This window comes from Struthio camelus, chromosome 3, assembly GCF_040807025.1.
Source record: "Struthio camelus isolate bStrCam1 chromosome 3, bStrCam1.hap1, whole genome shotgun sequence".
Lineage (NCBI taxonomy): Eukaryota > Metazoa > Chordata > Aves > Struthioniformes > Struthionidae > Struthio > Struthio camelus.
This window is the reverse complement of record NC_090944.1, coordinates 78274284-78295966: the sequence shown is the minus strand read 5'-3', so window position 1 is coordinate 78295966 and position 21683 is coordinate 78274284. Positions and strand designations below refer to the sequence as shown.

Below are 21683 nucleotides of genomic sequence, written 5' to 3'. Positions count from 1 at the left end.
ATGGGTTTCCCTAGCAAGTGGTGCCTATTTCACACCAATTTGTCACTAAAATTAGTGCAAGAGGCTAGCTTTTTTACTATGTACTTGGAATTTCCTTCATTTAGAACACTGCCTCAGTAGTTCACTATATACAGATTATAGTTAAAGTTTTGGTTAAGAATACTACTAAAACATGTAGTAAGTGGAATGAAATAAGACTGTTAAGTACCATGACTAACTAAAAAGTATCTGTACCCAAACGTTATCTAAGTTCAGGTTTGTCTTACAAGTAAGTTTTTGGTATGAAACAGATCCTCTCTTGGTAATAGCATTTCCTGACGTAGAGTTGAGCCTATCGTTAAAAATCTAGCTTTTCTCAAAGAAAGTGTTTGAAATGGAAACGATCTTGTCTACTTCTCCTTTAACAAACCTTGAATTAGCAACATGCAGCAAATAAGCCTTGTTTTCTGGCCCCACATTTATTCTAGCAAAGAGCATTGGTGGTGTGAAAGGCGTTTTGGGAAATATAACAGTAGACTCGCTCGTTAAAAGGTAGGCAGGGGATGTTCTCTGCCTCCTGTTAAAAAAGAAGTTTTAAGGATGTGATTAAGTATTTTCGACGTGATAGGTTGAGGATTGCAGCATACCTGGCTTGGAAGGAGGGCACCTGTTTGGGAGGCAGTAGCCTCAGAGCGGGAGAGGATTTTCCTCATGGTCCCCACTGTCCCTACGCCTGTGTGTTTTTGCAGTTGCACAGGAAATCGGGGGCTGTTAGCTCGCTTGCCGTCTAGACAATGTGACCAGCGGGGCCTTTGGAAGACTTCTTGAAACATGCTATTACAGGCTGCTTTGTGATGAAAAGAGGTCTTACAAATATCTTGAAATTTAAACAGAGCTATTGTGGCTTTTCCTTTGTGTGCGTATGTGTGTTTGTCAGCCAAATCATTTGTTCAAAGTTAATCTCAATTACAGAGCATATTGTTCATAATCCCCCACGGTTCCAAAACAATGGCTGAGTGTATGTGTCTACTTGAATATATATTTGCGTACTTATATGTAAAATCTGTTGTGTGTATATATACTTTTACTTCTAAAGCAGAGATTTGTGTTAAGGAAAGGGATATTTCATGTAGGCTTCTTTCTCTTGAACGGTATCATCCTCCATCCTAGTAAAAATACTGCATAAACGCCTGAATTGAATAACAACGTAGGCTGTGATCCTGAGGTCGGCCTGTGGTTGCAGCTCTCCACGTTTGTTACCAGGATTCACACTAGAAAAGCTGACGGTAGGATGGAATCAGGAGTTTTCTGCTTCATGGAGAGTAGGAGGCTTTGTGTGTCTTTAATTCTAATATCTACAAAATACCTCTGCTTCTCTTCTGCTCTCTGAGCATAAAGAAGCAGATAGGCTACAGTTCGGAATCCCAGGCTGCGCAGGTTGTGCAGAATCCTGTTGAGAGATCCCCAAATTGCAGTAACCTGTCAATGAACTTACTGTGTAATTTAGCATCACAGGACCTTACTGAGCAAGGTGCTTGGAATCTGCTAGACATGTTCTGCACTTTTTGTTTTCCTTGACTTCAGCAGAGGTGCTCATCGTTTTCCAATCATAGGCATTTAGCAAGGGATACCTTTAGTAATATTTTTTTTTACATCTGCTAGGACGCTCTTTAGCAAAACGGGCAATTGCGTGAAGTTTTTGCGGTGTAAATTCTCGCTGCGTCATGAACCTGCTAATCCTGTCACGCTCACTTACATGGTGTGTAAAATCACCGTGCTCTTACCACGTTACTATAGTCTTACTTTTATTGTTTATTGGATCTAGGAATATTCCTTGAGTAACTTACATTATTATATTATACATGTGTTTAAATATGTTTTTTTTTCTCTCATGCTCTGTTTGCAAGTAACCTTGGGTTCCCTGACTGTATATAAGCAGTTTACTTTCTGCTCCCCCTTGCTGGCTGTGTTGCAATTGTAAATTGGTGTGCTATTTCAAGAGTGGCTCTCCTGTCAGTCTGATAAGATCGTACCACCAGGAAGGCATAACATTATAATCCTAAGCACAATGTGATCCTGTTCATTTTAGCTCTTGTACTTGTCACAGGGACAAGAATAAAGGTTGTGCATGGGTGCAAGGTGAGGGTAGAAGTGAAGATAGTCGTAGATAAAACACTTAGCTAAAAGAGATGAATCTTGCACAGGGACATCCCAGTTCATAATCAAGGTGTTATCTAGAAATAAACTTTGAAAACTGATTGGGATGTCCTGAAGAAAACAGGATGAAAGGGCAACACAGAGAATATAGCATTTTGGCATGGATTTGTGACAGGGGGGAAAAAAAAAAAAGGAATTTTTATTTTGTCCTTTTTTCTTAGATCTGATACCACATTTGAAACATACTATACCAAAGACGGCAGTAATAAGATTATTCTACCAGAAACAGATCTGTATAACAAAAGGTTTCTGGTAATTCTAGACTCGCTACCTTTTACTCGGAGAAATGAGCACTTTCCAGATAAGGCCTCTAAAAAAGAGGTAAAATTTAAAGCATGCCTTGGGGTATGGGGACTTCAGCCCCTTAAAAGGATCCCTGCAATTACCTAACCTGCCAACTTTCCAACAAGATAAATGGAAGCACTGTAGCTTGAAGGTGCCTTGGTTTGAATGAGATGCAGTAAGTAAGGTCTCTCTGTTCTTTACAGGCATCATAGATCTGATAGTACTTATAAAAGAAGAATAGAGTTGGTGCCCTGCTGACTAAATTGTCCTCTAGAGAAGTATTAGTTACAGAGCTTCTTTGTTAACTAGGCTGTATGCTTAAACCACTGTGAATTTCTCTTATTAGCAGGCTTTTTAATAGCTTTACATATGGATATGCTAAGTAAATGCAAGTATATCCTTATAATTTACGTATGTAATGTGTATGTGTACAATCTATTCTCTATAAATAAATGTTTGTGAAACAGAAATTGCACGTTGCTTCATTACTGTTCTCTTACACTGAGGAAAAAAGCAAGCGTTATAAAACTGATAAGAGGAGAACGGTAAGTCGACTTCTGCTCTTTCTGTCTGGGTGCTTCTTGTAAAGTCTTTCTTTTTCTACTTCTCTTTAATTTCCCAATTAGCTTTTGTGGAGAACAGAGGTGTTTCTAAAGCCTTTGTATGCTGAAGGTTTCCCAATTGCTCACCTACTCATGCTTTCTACCTTAGAAGACTAGGTAAGGCCATGAAGTGTAAGGTAATAAAAAGTAGTAATTCCCAAGCTACCTTGTGTGTAGTGGCTAGTATTTCTCCTTTTTGCCCATTGTAACACAAAGTAAAGGTTATATGGCCCAGGCAGCTGTATAGACAATAGCCTTTTGCACAGTCCTGGAAGAATCCTTATTATCAGATTTCTCAATTGATCTGATGAATACTGGTGCTCTGATAACTTCCTTGACAGATGAGTTAAATGAATTGCGAAGCGTCCGTGTGCATTATCCAGCCTTGGAAGGAAATCCCCCTCTCTGTGCTCCGTGAGCGTGTGGAGTGTCAGGCGGCGCGCGGGTGCCAGGCTGGAGGAGCGCCGAGGGTGCCTGGAGCCTGCCTGCCTGCCGAGGTCTTTATTTATTGGGGGAGGGTGGCAGAGTTCAGCTCTTTAAATAGCCTGGCATCCCGTAAGCTTTCCTCTTTCTTTCTTTTCTGCTTTTATGAATGAGTTGCATCAGGTTCGTGAGGAAATCCCTTGAAGGCATGCACTTGAGGAAATGCCTGGGACTTGTCACTCACTCCACCCCCATGGGAGATTAGCAAAACGAGAAGTCATAATGCGACCTGATGGAGGAAATGAACTTCGTTCTTGCCCCTGCGTTCTTCCACATACGCGCTCGGCAAGCCACAGGGATAGGGGTGGGGAACTGTCGAGTTTTGCCTTGATCTCTGAACAGGAGATGATACCGTTATGGACAGTACTAGCAGCTTTGTGGGGGTTTTTGTTATTTTTTGGTTTGTTGATTTTTCAAATACTGTGTCATGTGCTGAAACAAATGAAGGCTTTAATCCAAACAGTGCTTTAAAATCTTCATTATTCTAAACCATGCGTTTTCTATGTCTTTTATCTGTTGGGTGCCTGTCTATTTTTTTACACAGAATTTGTGTTCATTTTGAATAGCATCTATTCTGCTACATTCTCTTTTCAGGGTTTTATTATATGCATTTCAGCAGCATTTGTTTTATCAGCAGTTCCTGCAAGCTGTAATGTTACACATTACGACGGTAGCGATTTGATCCCGTTTAAAAGGATACCATATTATGCATGGAAGAGCAGTAATTACTTACCTGTTTGTCAAATATATTCCACTGTAAAAATCTCTATCATTACACTATATCAAACAGCATTGCTTCTTGTTTACATTTTCTACAGTTAATAGTTTCAAAAAAAAAAGAAACAATGAAAATAGTTTATTGCCAGGATCACAATTAAATTCCTATTTATAGGGATTTGGAAATTAATTCTAACAGGAATGCAAAATTGAAATGTAGATTGAAGTTTTGAAACTTAGTTTTTGTTTTTCATATGCCTAATGAAATACTCCTACAATTTTGTACTTGTCAGAAAAAGCAAAGTTCACCCATGGTGAGAGTTGTGCCTAAAATATTTGGGTCTAACTCAGATTTGTAAATAAGGTCTGTGAGGTGTCCAGTAGAGAGTAACTTGGGTCAATTGTGTTTACTGCCCTTTATGCACAAGGAGGAAACAAATACGGCATTGTCGGTGGCTTTTTATGTACGTTATTGGTGTTATAAACTGTTAGTCTTATTTCTTCCATGGCTTGCGGGACTGATTGCCTCTATGAGGGGAGAGTAGCTGTGAGCCCCTTGTGATGGAGGTAGTCAGCATCAGGCAGCACTGTTACTCTAACTATATCACTTTGCGTTTTGTCCAAGTTCTCTCATTTCTAAGATAACTTCGTTTTTGTTATGCAAATTAGTCAGCAGCAAGTCTTTTGCTTTTTGAGCTCTTTGCCCTGGCAGGACCAGATGCTTTTTGTGCTACGCTCGTGACTAGTCCTGTTGTCTCCAGTGGAACTACTTGCATGAGCCAGAGAAATAAAATCTGTATCAACCAAAGTAAAATTCCCTGTCATCCCAATTATTTGAAGTCCCAAGAGTCAGTTAATGACCTGTTTTATGTGTGAAATAGCTCTCTCCCTCTTATTTGTGCCGTAGTTCAGTAATCGAAATAGCAGCATGCTCCTGAACTTGTGTCTTGCCAATAGTCATAGATGCACAGCTACATTTGTGCATTTTTGGTATGCGGAAGGTCTTTCTGTTGATGCTTAGGCATTAACATTTTTACTGAAAATTAGGGGGCACACGATTGCTTTGTCACAGCATTCTTGTTGTGTCTTGTCTGATTTTACAGCGTTAAAAGAAAAGAAAAAATACTCCCGCACATCCACAGACCAGTATAACTCGTGTGCTCCGGTTGGGCATTGAGGAATATGCCCACTAAACTGTTGTGATAATTCAGATGAGGAGGTTTGGCCAGTGTAGAAAGTTTTCGGTGCAGCATTAGGAAATGGAGCAACTGTTTCATAGTGTATCCAAATGAAACGGGAGGGAAATAGTAAACTGTACGCTAGTCAGATGGGTATCCGATGGATGTACAGAAGTGACCTTCCTTCCTCTTGTAAAATGGCTAGTGGGACCTTCATTGCTGCTGAGAGCAGGGCCTTGGTTTTGTGCCTCTCCTGCAAGGTGAATGAGCTGAATGGGATTATTACAAGGCCTGTGTGTTTTACACCCTTCATCTGTCATGTCGACAATGGTTTAAAGAGTGAAGTGCATAAGCTGTGATTGTAACTGTAGCAAACCCCAAAATGACATCCTGTGTGACAGTGAAACTGATGTATCATTTTCATTAGTTTTAATGTGCTTGGCCAGAATTTGTAGGATTAATTTTAAAAGCTTAATCCAGATGGAAAAGGTTAAATTCAATGCTGAGTGAATTTGGTTCCAATTCATTTGTTGCCCTTGCATGTTCTTTTTCTCAGAAGAGTTAGAGATGAAGCAGAGAAGTGTACATACGATTCTCACTTCCTGTCATCATTTAACTACATGAACCAACATTAAGGAAAGCCTCCTGGTTATCTGCTGTAATAAGTAAATAAATGGTCCTCATCATCGTTCTCCCTCTCAGGTCCCGTGGCGTGCGTTTTACTACTTCTTACTACTACTTACATTCTTTCTCCTTCTCTCGCAGGATTTATCTGGCTCCATTGACGACCTGCCGACTGGAACTGAAGCAACGCTGAGTTCAGCCGTTAGCGCGTCCGGGTCTACAAGCAGCCAGGGGGAGCAGAGCAACCCTGCGCAGTCGCCATTCTCCCCTCACGCCTCTCCGCATCTCTCTGGCATCCCTGGCGGTCCATCGCCTTCCCCGGTCGGCTCTCCCGTTGGAAGCAACCAGTCAAGATCCGGGCCTATTTCTCCAGCAAGTATTCCAGGTAAGCTTATTTCAAAAGATTGAATTGGACTGAAAGAATAGACAGATGTAGAATCATAAAAATTAAAAATTGCTTCTGTATTTAAAATGCATTTATTTTATGAGAAACCTGCATTTTCAGGGCCTTTTGCAGTCAAAATGCATACGTAAAGCAGCAATAAGTTCCACCTGAACTTCAGATGCCAAGCGCTCCGAGCTCTCAAAATGCTGCACTTAACTCCAACATGTGCTCTTGATAAATGTCTTTATCATGGACCAGTTCGAGTACTTGATCTTAATTTTTCCTTTGGTTCATGGATCATCTATCTGTCATGTATTTCTATAAATTATTTACAAGGTTTTTCTTTTTTTTTAACTGTGTATTTTTGTTGCCGTTGGCTTTTGGAGTTGTACGGCGGAGTTGTACGGAGGATGAGGCAGAGATTTTCTAACCCTATATTGTGAAAATATGATTTGGGACGTGAGTGCAGAATTTCTAAAGAAATATTTTTTAATATTTGCAAAGGTCAACAAGTTGTTAGGAGTCCAGCCCCACCAGTAATAATTGAAAGGCAGTGGCGTGATTGCCACTCGCTCTCCTGTGCTGCGTAGAACATAACACAAGATCATGCACGCATGCTGAGAAATCTGTGAAGATGTTTTAGTGATACCCAGAAGAAAAAAAGGCATGCATTAATTCTAGTTATATCCTTACCTGGTCCCCACCCATCTGGCATGTCAGATGTAGGCTAAGGGGTTAGGTGGCACTCTGCTGGATTTGGTGTTTCAGATGAACTTACTTCCTTTCAGATGCTCAACTTTTTTGATTATTTTCTCACATTCCGAATGCAAAGAGAATTCCTAAGAATAGGCGAGTGCTGGCTTTACCCCGGGAGTAACTTCAGTTGCCAGCAAAACCACAAAAACATTTTCCAGGAGCTCAGTTAAAGGAAACAAAAAATAGTGTTATCGTTTCATTATATACGCCTTAAGCCAAACGCAAAGTTAAAATTTAGCGAGTGAGTGTTTTTTGGTATTTAATGCAAAGGTATGTGTGCAAAATGTAAGTGCCTGTTTGTATGCGGAGGTCAAACTAGAAAAGCTAAAGGGAGTAAGCTCGATGCAAGTGTGAAGGCTGCATAAAGGAGGAGGCCGGAGCAGTGCAGAGCCCTTATGCTGCCCGCACGCCTGGCAGTCCCAAGTGTTTCACCTCCAGCTGCTCAGAGCGGCAGCACGTGCTCAGGTGGGGCAGGAATAGCGGGAAGCACGGCAGGAGGGCGGGAGCATTTTGCTTGTGTGTAGTATCGCAATGTGGTATTTGCAGGGTATTTTCCACTGCATTGCACGGAAGGCCCTTCCTGTTGTTGTGTGAAGTTAAATAGCCCACCTAAGCTGGAAAGGTCTTATTTTCCCACAATCTGAACAAATTCTTGCACTTCTGAATTAGGACCAAATTTAATGGCTTTAAGGAGGCCTGAAATTCTGTTTGTACATTAAAGTTCTGACTTCTTGGAGACTTCTCAGCTTGATTCAGTTTTGAATATCTCTAAGCAGTCATATTCAAGCAAATAAATTGACTGATATTTTAGTAGCCTGATTGCTTGAATAGGGAATGAATGCTGTTGTGTTGAAAATAGCTCCATTTTAACCATGACGGATAAGGATGTAAACAGGACAGTTTGTAGGGAGAAGTAATTTCCATTGGGGTAAAAATAGAGGGGCGGCGGGGAAGCTTTCAGGATCAGGGTCACTTCATCACTTCAGCTGAGCGCAAAAGCTTATTTTGCTGGCTGGCCAAATGGTAGGTATTACCTTTTCATACAAACCTTGTCACCTTTTTGAATGTCAGCTTTCTAGTCTGCTATAGTAATGCAAAGGACCACTTCCTGAGGGAGCATTTTTAGGAACGGCACTAAACAAAATACGCTGCCATGGGTTCCCCCTGCTTAGGCAGACTCCAGATCTGGGTAGCTCTTGTGGCAGAAGATGACGTTTCAGACGTGAGCTAGTGCATTGCTGTTTCCTGAGGAGAACCAGGCAGCTGCATCATCTTTGCTGCTGCTACTGTTGCTTTGTTCAGGCTACAAAATGAAATGAGTAAGTCTGCTCTTTAGGACCTGTGACTAGCAGGGAGCCTTTGGGTGCTCGGATTTTCAAGCCAGATGAACTTGACTGTTCTTGTCAGCCTCCCTTTTCATCTAACTGTGTATTCCCGTGGTTGTACTTCATTGCTAGGAGCTCAACAGCTTGTATTCATCTATTACGATCACGACACACTGGAATAAAGTAATACGGAGCTTGTTTGCATTTCTGTGGCTATTTGCAGCGTTCAGGTGCTGGCAATTTTTAAACAAATATTCTGCAGTGTTGCCTCTCTTCTTCAATAATTTTGTTTGCTGCTATTTTCCTCTCTTTTCTCACCCTACCCTTGTTTGTTCTGACCTCATTCCTCTCCTATTACCTCCTGCGATGTTGTGCCACAGCTTCTCCGTGTGACATAGATTGGCTCTTTCAATCATTCTCTCTCCAGCAAGTCATTGTAAAATGAGCAGCTGTTGTGTTGTTGATAGCTATGACTAGGGAAAGCCAAAATGTTGCAGGGGGTGCTTGGTGGGAAGGCCGTTAAAATAAAGGTGTTGCTTTCCCAGGGTTTACTGGAAGAGAAGCATCCTTTTCCTGATGCCTCCTCCATTGCAACAAAATTGACGACTAATTTAACATCAAAAGGGCAGACAAACAAACAGCCCCCTATTAAACCGCCCAAATGGCTGGTTCTGTTCCACTGCCTGTTTAAGCTGTTTCCCCACCCCACCGCAAATTTGCCTTCCCATATTGCTTTCTGTCACACGTTGTGAATTTCATGGCACGGACAGCACGGGCATTGGCACATCCCTAACTCAGTGGGCATTTCCTTCCTGTACGCTTTGAAATACTGCACAGATATTTCTTGTGGTAAGTGGCACTCATATGCAGTCTTTGTTTCCCTTCACATTACCACAATACATCAGGGAGATTAACCCCAAAGAGCCGAAAAAGCCACTTTGTCCTGTTCTGTTTGGAAAGGCAGCTTTCTTCTCTCAAAATGGTATCACTTGGCTTTCAGACGCACTTCCATTGCAGCACTGAAATCTTACACTTTTCTGATTTTAAGGATATAAAATGCTATTGTGATTTCCTACTAAGTAGGTCATTATTCTACTTTGCCAAAAATCCTGGTCTCTTCACTTTGTAGCTCTCTTCATAATTAGGGTGCACGTTCTGCCCAAGCATGAGATGTGATGCCCTGCACTGCTTTAGGTCCTGAACTGTGCCTGATTCGACCCTAACCCATTAGTGGAAGCTGACACAGCACAACATCAAAATGTGCTGCTGTTGCCAGAAGATTTAGTGGATGTTAATTTCACTTTTTTTTTTTTTTTTTTTTTTTTTTTTTGCCTACTGCTCCAACCATTCTGCTTCCAGTTTACTAACAAAGCAAAAATGTAAATAAGCTCCACTCTCCCCCACCTCCAGTTTTTATCTCGCTGGCCAAAGGCTTTTGTCAGCTCTTTCTCCCTTGCGGTGTAAGCAGCAAAAATTTTTAATATTAAGAGTTCAGTGGAAGATTGCTGATAGGCCAGGAATCCCTTAACCCGTGATGGGCGAGCAGATTTTGTACGAGTTAATAGCTTATGTTATTTTTAAACCTCTGCAGCAATTTTTGTATGTGTGGAAGACAGCAGTATGCTATACTAATTATGAGTGGCAAATGCTGTGTTTAGAAATATGTAAAAGTATATTTTCACATAGAGCAGTGTTTTTAATACATATTATTTTTACCTCCTGAACAAACAAGCTTATTTTCACAGTGTTAAGCATCAACTACTTTGTAATTGTTGTCATTACAATTAGATTGATGTCTTCTTTCACCAAGGAGCTTGAATACAGCTGGAGTTAAAATTTTCAGGAAGAATTCCATGTGTGGATATTCTCGCTTAAGGGTGCTGTTGCTAGTCGTCTTAATTTATGCTGACAGACAGTCAGCACCCTCTTCTGATTTATTAAAAAAAAAAAAAGTATCCCACCTGCAAAATTCTTTAGTCTGATAATTATATGAGGCAACGAGTGTGTTCCACATGGTGATCAGCTCTACTTTCTGCAGACCTGGAGGTCTTCCACTCATACATTGATCTGCTAGCTAGCTTAAATGCCAGAACCTGTCAGAAATACATATATCATTCGAGGAATAAAGAAGCAAAAGAGGAATGAGATGCCCAGAGAGGGCTGTGATAGGAAGTCTTGCCTTGGTATGCATGATAGTCAATGTATGGATAGAGTAGAGTGATTTAAACAGTGTGATAAGAAAGAAATGGGTAATACTGAGTCCATCATAGTCTAAAAGGAGATTTTAGTGCAAAAATCGGAATAGGAGTGGTGGTTTCCTTCATGCCTTATAAAAGAGAACTGTTTCTAGAAATTGCTGCAGTAAAGAAGCTGATTGGACAGATCTTGTTTTAAATGAGAATTTGGAAAACACTTTTGCTTGGTATTGAGCTATTCCATATGCTTGCTCCTTGACCACTGCTGTTGGTATGTTACAGTGTTGATTCTTTTCAAACATTACTTGAAGGAGGGAAGGCTACCATATGAGAATGAATCTGTGAAGCTATATTCTTCATTCAGTTGTTACAAATATCTTAAAATGCCATTGCAAAACAGGAAAGGCGATTATTTCCTTGTAAAATGGACAGAATCCCCTTGTCTAGAGAGATTATTTTAACACATCTATCAATATTTCCCCCTTGGCTTCTCTGGAGGCAAAAATCTTGCAACAGCTTGTTGCAAGGAAGATGCATGCTGTTTATTGGCAACCAAACCAGAAAAAGGAAAACACAAAATGCCATTGACGTAGCTATGTTCTTAATGCCGACAGTACACAAAACATCTATTCAGCAGTTTTGCAAATCTAGAATTCTTACAAATGAAATACTTGAGTGTTTCACATAGCAACAGTTTTAAACCCTTTCTTCTGAAAAGTCTGAACAACATTTAGAATTTGTCTTTCTTTTGAGGAGATGCGTAAAAATGGGCGAATTGTAGGCACTCTGGCTCAAGGCAGAGATTCTAGGATAAGGAGCATCTAACCTGTTACCTGTTAGAATTCAGCCCAGCTCATGGCTGATTAATAAGCCCTTCTCTGAAGTAAAAAATGAAATGAGTAAATAGTCTTCATCTGGTTCCTTGAGAAGAGGTTGTGTCACAAAAGGCAGTATCAAAACTGGTATCTTGCTTGCAGTCTTGTCAGAGAGATGAGGGAAGTGTCCTTCTCTCTAGACATGATCTTTCCAGAAGAAGTACAGGAAGTGAAACCAGACAGATGTCATCAAAATTCCCATTACATTTTCCTGAGAACAGAGGGTTTCATCTTCCAGAACTATCAGTCCAGTGTTTTTCATCATCACTAAGTTAAACTTCAGGCAGTAAAGCAACAAACTGAAAAGATCACCAAAACCAGCATGTGCTGGGTTTTTTTTTTTTAGTTCTTTCAGTTACTTAATGCCTTGTTTATCATCATGTATATCACAAGGTCAGGCATTTCAATTTTCCAGTTTTGTTTTCTAATTGCTGCATAAGACAATGATGAACACTTCTCCCTCATCAGTTGAATATCCCGCAGGGTCCAGGAAGCAGAGCACAGAGGGTCATCCAGCACCTTACAAACTCTTCAAGTAAACCTCTCCCAAAAGGACAAATCAGTAGCTCACACATCCCCGTGACTGTGTTTCATCCCATACCTTTGCCTCCACGGATTCGTGTCAGGCCTGCTTTCGCCATCGTAGCAATTGCAAAATGACTAGCTCAGCTGGGCAGCTGCTACTTTGCATGCCCTGGCAGCATATGTACAGCAGGCCACTTCTTGAAGCTCTCTGACTCACTGGTAGCCCTGTGCTGGTATAAATCCGCCTAGAGTAGGGAGGCTGTTGAAATCCAATTAAAAACTTTGCAAAATTATCCATGTGCTCTGGTTTGCACACGATTCAATTATACTTACTACAGCCACAAAGATTTGACAAATGTGTTAGTTTTAGATGTATATTTTACACTTAAAGCCGGCATTGGACGATTTATTGTTTACAGCTAATCATTAACCTTTACATTCCTTTCTAACTGTCTTGCTTAACACACTTATGTTTTTGTCAAGAACTGTAATCGAGTGCATATTCGTTTTTGAAAGTTAGATATTTTTATTCTGTTATATTACTGTTTGGCTACAAAAACATAGATTCTCTTTCTTTCCTTCTTTGCTTCCTTCTTTCTTTGCTTCCTTCTTTCTCTCCTTTGTGTTGCCAAATAGAATACTCATTTGGGTACTGTCATAAATTAAAAGGTTGTGTCACTCCCTCTTCCTTTGCAATAGTAGGCAGTGATTGATGAGTGAATGGGAAAAGTCTCTCACGTTTCCATCAATATGTTTGTTTGACAGACAGTCATTTTACCTAGGTAAAATATAGCCTAAATGTATTAAGTGGATTATTTTCTGTGATAGGGTGGGCTGTTAGAGTTTTCAGTTTTTCTGTGGACTATATGTCACTGCTATTAGAGTTTTTAAAGTGTTCCTGATGCTTCGCAGTTGGCTGTCGGAATTGACTAGACAAATACGTCCCTCCTTTGAAGAAGGAACCTAAGCAAATGCATTCAAGTCTTGAATTTGGGCGAGCTAGAAAATAGACATTAAGCCTCAAGAGGAGAACGTTTCCACAACATCCAGCTAATCAATTTTTAATTAATGTAAAGCAAGATATTCTCTATCCTTCTTTGTGACAAAGTTTATGCAGGTTGAACTGTAACTTGAAAGATTGGAACAACCCTTTGACAGTGTCACTCCGTAGGTAGCTATGGAACTCAAATTGCAAAGTGGGTTTTTAGATAGTAAATGAGCTTTTCTGTTTGTTCCCCGTCTCCAGATAACAGTAGACTCAAATTATTGTGATGTGTTGATTGATTACAGCCGTTAAGTTTCTTCGTAATCAGTTTCATCACTTATTCTCAATTCACACTTGCACCTTTGATTTTTCTTCCACAACAGGGTGATGTGAGTTGTCGTTGACTAATGAAGAACAGAATTGGTTTCGGCATGAGACAAACGGAATGCCGACACCAATCCCAAAATGCATTAATCTTTAATAATCCACATCTGCATGTTTATAAATGATATAACCAGGGGTTGCTAATGTTGATACTCCCCCTTCCAAACAGAAACTGACATAGAAGTTCGTATTTGCAAACTACATTAAAGGCATACAGCTTCATGTTTTGGATGTGACCTTGCAGAGGATACTAAATGGATGAAAGTTCTGAGTTGATTAAAAATACATGAAGAATTGCTCAGCTTCTGCACTAGTGTGTTTGAGCTTATCATTGTTGGGCAAGATTAAATATGGCATGATAGATCTTGTCTTAGGGAAGATCAGACTCACCAAATGTTTTTTGGAAGCTGGTTTGCCTGTAGGTGCTTTTATCTTTTATATATTCAACTTGCCATTTTCTCATCGCTTCGCTGGGAACTGTTGAGTACTGGGTGTGTAATATGCATTATGATAGAATAAGAAGTAGTACAGGTTGTCTAAGAAGCATTTATTATTTTGAGGACAGGATTAATGAGAGCACATGCATTTTACTATAAAATGCCTATTAATCGCAGGTAATGGAAGCCAAAGAGTTGGAGTAGTACAAGAAGTAGCAGGTAGGACTAGCAAAGTAGTTCATTGCCACATATCAGCCCTGCTCCAATTGCCTCCTACTTGCCTGAACTTGAGAGAGTCAGGAGGAGTAGGGAAGAATGAAACGGCATTAGTACCGGTCTTTTGAGTTAATGCCATTCGACCGTGAATACTGATTCTTAACAATTGTTATATGTAGCTGGATCAAGGAAAAAGAAATATGGATAAGAAACAGCAAATTTATTTCATATATACCCTTTCTTTGGTATCTTGCGCGTTTTCACTCTGGAAGTATTATAAATGAACGCTGCTATACGGTTTTTGCTGTGTCAAAATTAGGAATTAAGGTTTTTATTAGGTGACAAATACTAGAAGTGTATACCTACTATATTTGTTGTGCTTCTCAGGCTCTTAGAAACGTTAGACACAATGAAGAACTGGTTAGAGAAAATCTCTCCTCACATTTATAAATGCAGTCTAGAGAATGAGTACTAATAATGAAAAATGCATTCTTTTGAAACTTGGATTAACTTCCTAAATTGAAATCTTAAGTTTTAACTTCTGGGTTTGTGATAGCACAGTTTTAATTTCTGGAAAGAAACGAGCAAAATATGAAGAGGAAATACTACCCTGTCCATTCTTAAGAGCATTTAGATATTTAGCACTTGCATCAATTACAATTTTATATTCTGGTTAATTGACATTTCATAAAGAAATTGAGAATATTTCTTCTCTAGCTGAAGCATATGCTTTTTCCATTAACAAACATGTGATGTCATGTCCCAAGTAATTATGAATGACTAAATCATGCAGCTTTCACAATCTTTTAGTTCTGTCTAAATACGAGCAAAACTATTATCTTTATGAAAGGCTTAAAAGCACAGAATAAAAGATGCAGTGTGGCTACAGGATTTGGATCATTCACCACAGAACGTGGACTCTCTTTTTTAATGTTTTACACAAATTTAAGGAAATACAATTTACGAGCTCTAAAAGCAGTCTGAAGGCGCTGTAGAAGCATGAGAGAACGTGTTGGGCAAGCCGCTGCTTCAGCCTCTCCAAACCCCTCTCATCCCAATTTACACAGTCACTTTGGATGGACGTGGTGACACAGAGTGCAAAACGTGTGGTGGAGGGGCAGTTAAATGAGACCTTAAAAAAAAAAAAATGAAGTCAGTGACTGAGCTTTGAAGAGGTCTGTCTAGTATGGAACAGTGAGTGAGTGGAAAAAAAGGAGCAAGCGCCTCATCTAATCTTTCTCCTGGGGACCCAGGTGGACAAATTGGCAACCCTGTTCACAGCCTCCCCCCCACCCTTCTCCTTTGTACCATAAGAACTGCTAATCGGATCCATGCTGCTGCAACTGTGGTTAGTTATTAACAGAATAAAAGCAGATTTCTTCAAAAGAACGGGTTGGGGAAAACGACTATACAAAATTGCAAGGTTGTTAGAATCTTAAATGCACAGCAGTCGATTTTTTTCCTATTCTGAATTATACGATGAATACAGGCTTTCATCTGTCAGTGTGCCCATTTCTTCAGAAGGCAGCCAAATATTAAGCTTCTCAAACAAAAAAAAATGTTTGAAAGAGGAGAAATATTGGGGAGGAAGAAGAATAGGAAAATGAGAAGGAGAAATCGGGTTTTGTTTTTATTAATTTGGCCTGGTGAGAGAAATATGAGCTTGCCTGCTCTATTCAGTTCCTGCATTCCACTCTCGGTGAGCCACCATTTCTGAATGCAGGGATTAGAAAAGATTTAACTGGTTGCTATCCTGGGCTCTATGATTCTGGACTGGCCTCCAGCAGAAATATCATGTGCTGTGAACTCTCCTGAGTTTAATGGAAATAATGCATTAAATGAACATGGAGTTAGGCAGAGGTGAAAGTAGGAAGAAATTGATCCTCTAAAATGAAACTTCTCATAACTGTAAAGTCAAATTACAGATCTGGGATGGGTGTTATTGAGGCTAGAGAAGCAGCGATCCCTAGATTTAGACTGACTTATGCCTTCAGTTATAGAAATAAATAAATGGTGTGTCCTTAATTTTGAGGAGCGCTAGTGCCTTCCCAGCGTGCAGCAGGATTTTGAAATTTGTTGGAGAGGAATAGCTCTCAGGCAGGCAGGTGATTTCTGTGGCCTACTGAAAATCCATTCACATTTGGATGAGTCGCAGCCTTTGGAAAATTTCCATTGACAGCTTGCTTTGGGCTGGTTGCCAAAAATCTCTGAAAAAAACTGTGTGCTGCTGTGGTGCTTCGCTGCAGGCCAGCCACAGAGGTGACCTCTGGGTGGGGCAGAGGGGAGAGAGACCCCCGGCCTCCGGGACTGCTGCTGCGCCCCCTTCCCTTCCCCAGCAAAGGGGGCTTTGGCCCTGGGCAGTAATTGCTTTTCTGCAGCTTGGCGCTCAACTCACTGTCAGTTTAGGCAGTACTGACAGTTCTTTCACTTTATGGACCTCGATATTTGTTAAAAGTCTTCATGCCTTCCTCAGAGGTTACGCAACCTGGGAAAAAAACTTGGATCTCTCATTTGGCAGACCCCAGTTTCAGCCACTTAGTCCTTTAGAAGAGTCCATAATATAATGAATTATTCTGTAGCGAGGGTGACATTTGGATGGTGTCCCATAAGCAATACCTCGGGACCGCACGTTGAATAATGAAGATGGAACAAAATATTGAGGAGCAACCTCAGCCTGTCAGCATCGTCTGTGCTTTGAATGAAATGTTATATCATGCCAAACAGGTAACTTATGATCATGAAAGAAGAAAGACGTTTATGTTGTTGCATGTGTGCAAAAGAAAAACAGAGCGGAGGTTATGCAAGACACCTTAACTTAGTATTGCATTTTTTTGAAGCAGATTTTACAGTAATTTAGCGCTTAAGCTGTGGTGACATCTATGGATCTTAACACTCAACCCAGCCCTTGATATGGTGAATGTAATACAAATATGAAAAGGGACGTAGAGTGTAAATTTTAAGGATTAGCAGTCTGAGAGTTATTTACTTTTATGATAAGCAAAAGAAGTTTTTACCTTTTGATGATTTTACATGGATTGTGAGTGACATTCATCCACATTAGAGAAACCTGTGTCTTTGGAGAATGATGCATTTGTTTAAAAGAGGCGATATGGAAGTTCAGGGCCAGGCCCACGGTTTATTTTGATAACTTTCTGCAACGTGGAGTACTCACCTAAGTATGGCATAAGCAGATGGATGGGATGCTTTGCGTTGCGGTGGCAGAACGAATCGGCCGCGTGGGACCTGTCCTTCAGGAGGCTGCGTGGCCCGCAGATAAAAGGCCGCGAGGAGGAGCTGCGTCTCCGTCCGCCTCGGCCTCAAGGTGGGACCACCAAAGGGACGTAGCAGTCGCGTGGCGCGCCTCCGTGCCCTTGCAAAGGCAGCCTGGCTGAACCGCCGTTGTTTGCTGCCGCCCTGGGAGAGTCGGCCCAGGTGAGCGTAGGTGTCGGGAGCGAAGGTCGGAAGAGGCGGGAATCGGCCGCGTGAACAGGCGGGGCTGGATCACCAGCAGCGCCGCTGCCGCCAGAGCGGGGTTATTAGCCGCCCTGTGGTGTCGAGCCCGCTGCGCAGAGCCGAGAAGCTCGTCTCAAGTGCGCTGCCAGCGTATGGCCCCCGGCATCGCTCAGCAGGGCGGGCTGCAGCATGGATCTGCACGTTGGAAAAGGTGCCCATGTCACCAGGGCTTTTAAAGTATCTGTGCTCAGGTCAGTGTGTGGATACGAGGGAGATTTTATTATTTCGTGCATCTGAATTTGGGGAATATGCAGGCCACCTTTGGTTTTTATTTGGATGAATAAGTTATTTAAAAATGCTGTTGATACAGATGGAGTCTTAGTTACAGTGCATAAATTAAGGAAGAAGAAAATCTTCTTACAGGGTCATAGGCTCTGTAAGCTGAAAGAGGTAACATAAACCACCTGACCAGTTTCCCTTTATGCTAACCCATAGAAACATTTCTCTCCTTTGAGGTCGTTTGCCTCTCACTTCCAACTTCCTGAAAAGCTCATTTAAAACAATCCCATATAGAAGCTGGTTTATGATGTTTCATTTCTAACACAGGAATCTAAGACCCAGAACGTCCCTTCCGGTCTACAAGCCTTTACTGTCACATCAGCCGTGGGTTACAATCCCATTATTCTATCAGGTTTCATCCTAATACTCGCTAGGTTTCCTGGACCTCATTATTCCTAAAAGGAAGTTGTTTCTAATTCCAGTAATGGTTTGATTATCATCGTAAACATTTTCTTCAGTTTTACTAACGTTATGCTCTTTTTCCTCCCTGACATTTAGCTATAAATATATATTTAAATATATATATTTAAAAAGAGGGCACAGAATACCAGCTTTAATTTTGGCCAGGCTAAACAGTCCGTGCTCTTTCGGTTGCCGGTAATATCATGCTCATAGCCGTTCTCAGTTCCCATTCTAGTTAGCATTAGGCTTTTTCGGTCCTGGGAGGTTAGAGGGCTCACCAATGACACATCAGGAATGACATTATGTTTCCTTACCTGTAGTGGAAATGGTTCTCCTAATTCATTCTAATATTACTTTTGTCTGCGTCAGAGTGACATCAAATGGTTAGTTATAATAATCCTTGGGTCAACAAATACAGCCAGATTTTCCCTCCTGTTCTTCTCCCATTTCTAACCGATAACCTTAGAGCCCTATAACCCTACATATTATCATTTAGAAAAGGCCTATTTCTGGTCTGTATATGTCTACTTTTGCATTTTTGTTACTCCAGCCCAAAATGTGGTCCAGTTTCCTAGATAGTATTTGGATCATCTTCTGTATTGACTAGGCTTCTCTACAGTTCCCTGATTTGTAATCAACAAATGTCATAAATCTATTCCTAATTCTCATGCCAGCATTGTTTAAGAAAACAGTAAATGAGATCGAGAATTGTCCCAAAATCACCTCACACAGTCTTTACCTTTTGACTTTCCTCCAGCCTAACGTTCCTCACTGAGCACAGTCTGTGGTCAGTCCTCCTCCCTCCCATTTCCCAGCTCTCAGGTCCTCACTCATCTTAAAATTCTTGCACCAATATCCCTCCTTCCCTCCTTAACTAGTAATTTCCCAGGGGGAGCCTTTTATCACCAAATTGCTTTCGTGAATCAATTGTTTAAGCACAATCCTGTGAGGTGTTGTCCAACCAGCACAGCTGCTGAGCATCCTCCAGTGTCATTACATTGATGAGAACACGGAGCCCTCAGCGTGTTTCCAAATGTTACTGATTTAGGCCATAATTCATCATAAGGACCCCTCCTCAGCAGGATATCAAAAGTCTGCTCTTTCTTGCTATGTTGGCTCTAAGGAATTCACTTTTTACACTTTAACTGCAGATTTCATGGTTATAGTCATAATGCAATCACCATTTAGTACCTTTTCAATATAAAAGGCATGCACCAACTTTGTTCAGTCCATCTTTTCCAAAGATACAATGCAGACTGTTCTGTTTTAAGCATAGATTTTCAAAGTCTCTTGCACAATGTTTAAAAGCATTTCTATTATAATTTAAAATGTAGAAAACCAGCTTGTAACTGTGTTGTTAAGCATTTGAAATTCTTTCACCTCTTCAACTGACTTCACTTTTTTTTTTTTTTTTTCTAAACAGATAAAATAGACAGGTACACTGCTGGTACTTATATGAATTTTAATATCATTTACTGTGCATATACCAACCACCCACTCCTTAGAACATTTTTACGTACTTTGCTTTTCAAACTACACTGCATAATACTCCTTATTTGAACAGTATTTCTTGTTCCTCTGTTAAATCTAGGTAAGAGAAGTAGTGTGGCAGTGTCTGTCCCTTTAACACCTATTATCCTATTTGCCGTGATTTTGCATAATTAAAATATTGTGAAATATCCATAGTGTTCACTTTGCATAAGTTTTGGCAGGTGTAATATCTCACCAACGTGGCAACAGCATTAGACAAAACATGGAAAAAGATCATCGTGTTTAAACTCCCATCTGTGTATCATTGGGTCAAAGGAGCTAATAGTCTGTCATTAAGAAAAGGCTTGGTTATTTTTGTCTAAAATATCTATAGAATTAATGTTTAAAAAAATCTCAGAAGTTGTGTGCTTTCATAGACGTTTTTCTTCCATAATGAAAAACAAAAATCTGATAATGTATTAGCAAATGAATACCAGCTAAAATACTGATTTAAAAGGGGGAGGATTAATAGTATTTAAAGGAGAGAAATGACCAGTCTTTAAAATCATTTCTATTTATAACAAAGAAAACTAAGAAGCATGGCAGACAGGATCTTCAAAGGTTTTTTAAAAGTACTGCCATCAGCTCCCAATCAATAGGCGTTAGATACTCAAATTAATGAGTTCAGTTCGCATCTTGAAAGGTATCTGGGTGCTTAATCGCTTTTACCTTTCAGATCACGTTTAAGGATAAAATGATAGTTCCACTCAAAATACTTTGGTGTAACACCTTGCACGTCCAGCACCTGGGTAACCTGTAGCACCCACTAAGAAGTAGCGTAATGGATACTTCTACTGTATGTTCCTTACTTGTCTGAATATGCTCAGTGGTGGTCTACTTGTCTATGAAGTTGCTTTCTCTTGTGAAACAGACACGTTTTGGTTAAAAGCTTGTTTAGTAAAGGAGAAAAAGTCAAAACTAAACTTTGAACAATGAATTAATAAGATAGTGTAAATTTTTACAGAGGCTGAGAATTGCAATGAATTTTCAAAACCGCTCGGTTTGTATTCCCTAAGGATGCAGACGAAAATGATTTCTTTGTAACCCGTCATGCCTTTACAGTTGTAGAGTTTCACTTTCCCTGTCTGTGCGTGCATATCTGCATGTGCAGGATAAGGCTTCTGCCAGAAAGTCGAAGTTGTTATCATGTGAAAATAAAAAATTTGTGTGTAAATACATTCAAAATACGTTGCCTAGCATAGATCGTCCATGCAATATGAACGTCTCTCAAAGAGTGTGCCAAATCTCAACCTGAAGGAGGTTCCACTGGGAGCTGTGCGGTGCAGTCAGCAGTACCGCTGCCTTTATTTATTTATTTATTTTTAAACTATTTACAGAGTTTTAGATGGTTTTCGGATAAAAAATGTTTCAGGTTCACTGGAAGTACTGGGTCCGATAGCAGTGCCTCAGGCGTAGGCAGTGTAAGTGGCGGTGCCCAGTCTAAACGTGGAATTACTGTTTGTTTACTGTCTTGAGGCACCGAACCCCGTCTGTCAGGCAGAAAGTGTTTGTTATAATGTAGGCACTTACTGTCTTGCTCCAGCCGATCTTGAGTGACATCAAAACATAAGCCCGCATGTTATTGCCACGTGCCTCAGAGTTCCTAAACGGGCCGCGGCTCCCAAAGCCGCCGGCGTTGAGTGGCATGTTTGGTCTTTTGGAGGAAAAATCCTGCCTCTAGCCCAGCATTTGCATCCGCAGAGACAGTTGTCACAGCTGCTCGTAGCAGTGTTGACTGTCACGTCTTTTAGCGCAAATGCACCTAATCCAAGTAGCTAGGCAGTCACTACA

At 40.6% G+C, this 21683-nt stretch overlaps 1 protein-coding gene across 18 annotated transcripts in view; it reads left to right on the top strand.

Moving 5' to 3' along the window:
* Positions 1-21683, top strand: part of ARID1B (AT-rich interaction domain 1B) — a 336987-nt gene that overhangs the window by 227221 nt on the left and 88083 nt on the right. For all 18 annotated transcript variants that reach the window (XM_068938631.1, XM_068938622.1, XM_068938621.1 and 15 more), the window contains one exon: positions 6227-6470. In XM_068938631.1, coding sequence (XP_068794732.1) covers positions 6227-6470 — 244 coding nt within the window. The remainder of the gene's footprint in view (positions 1-6226; positions 6471-21683) is intronic.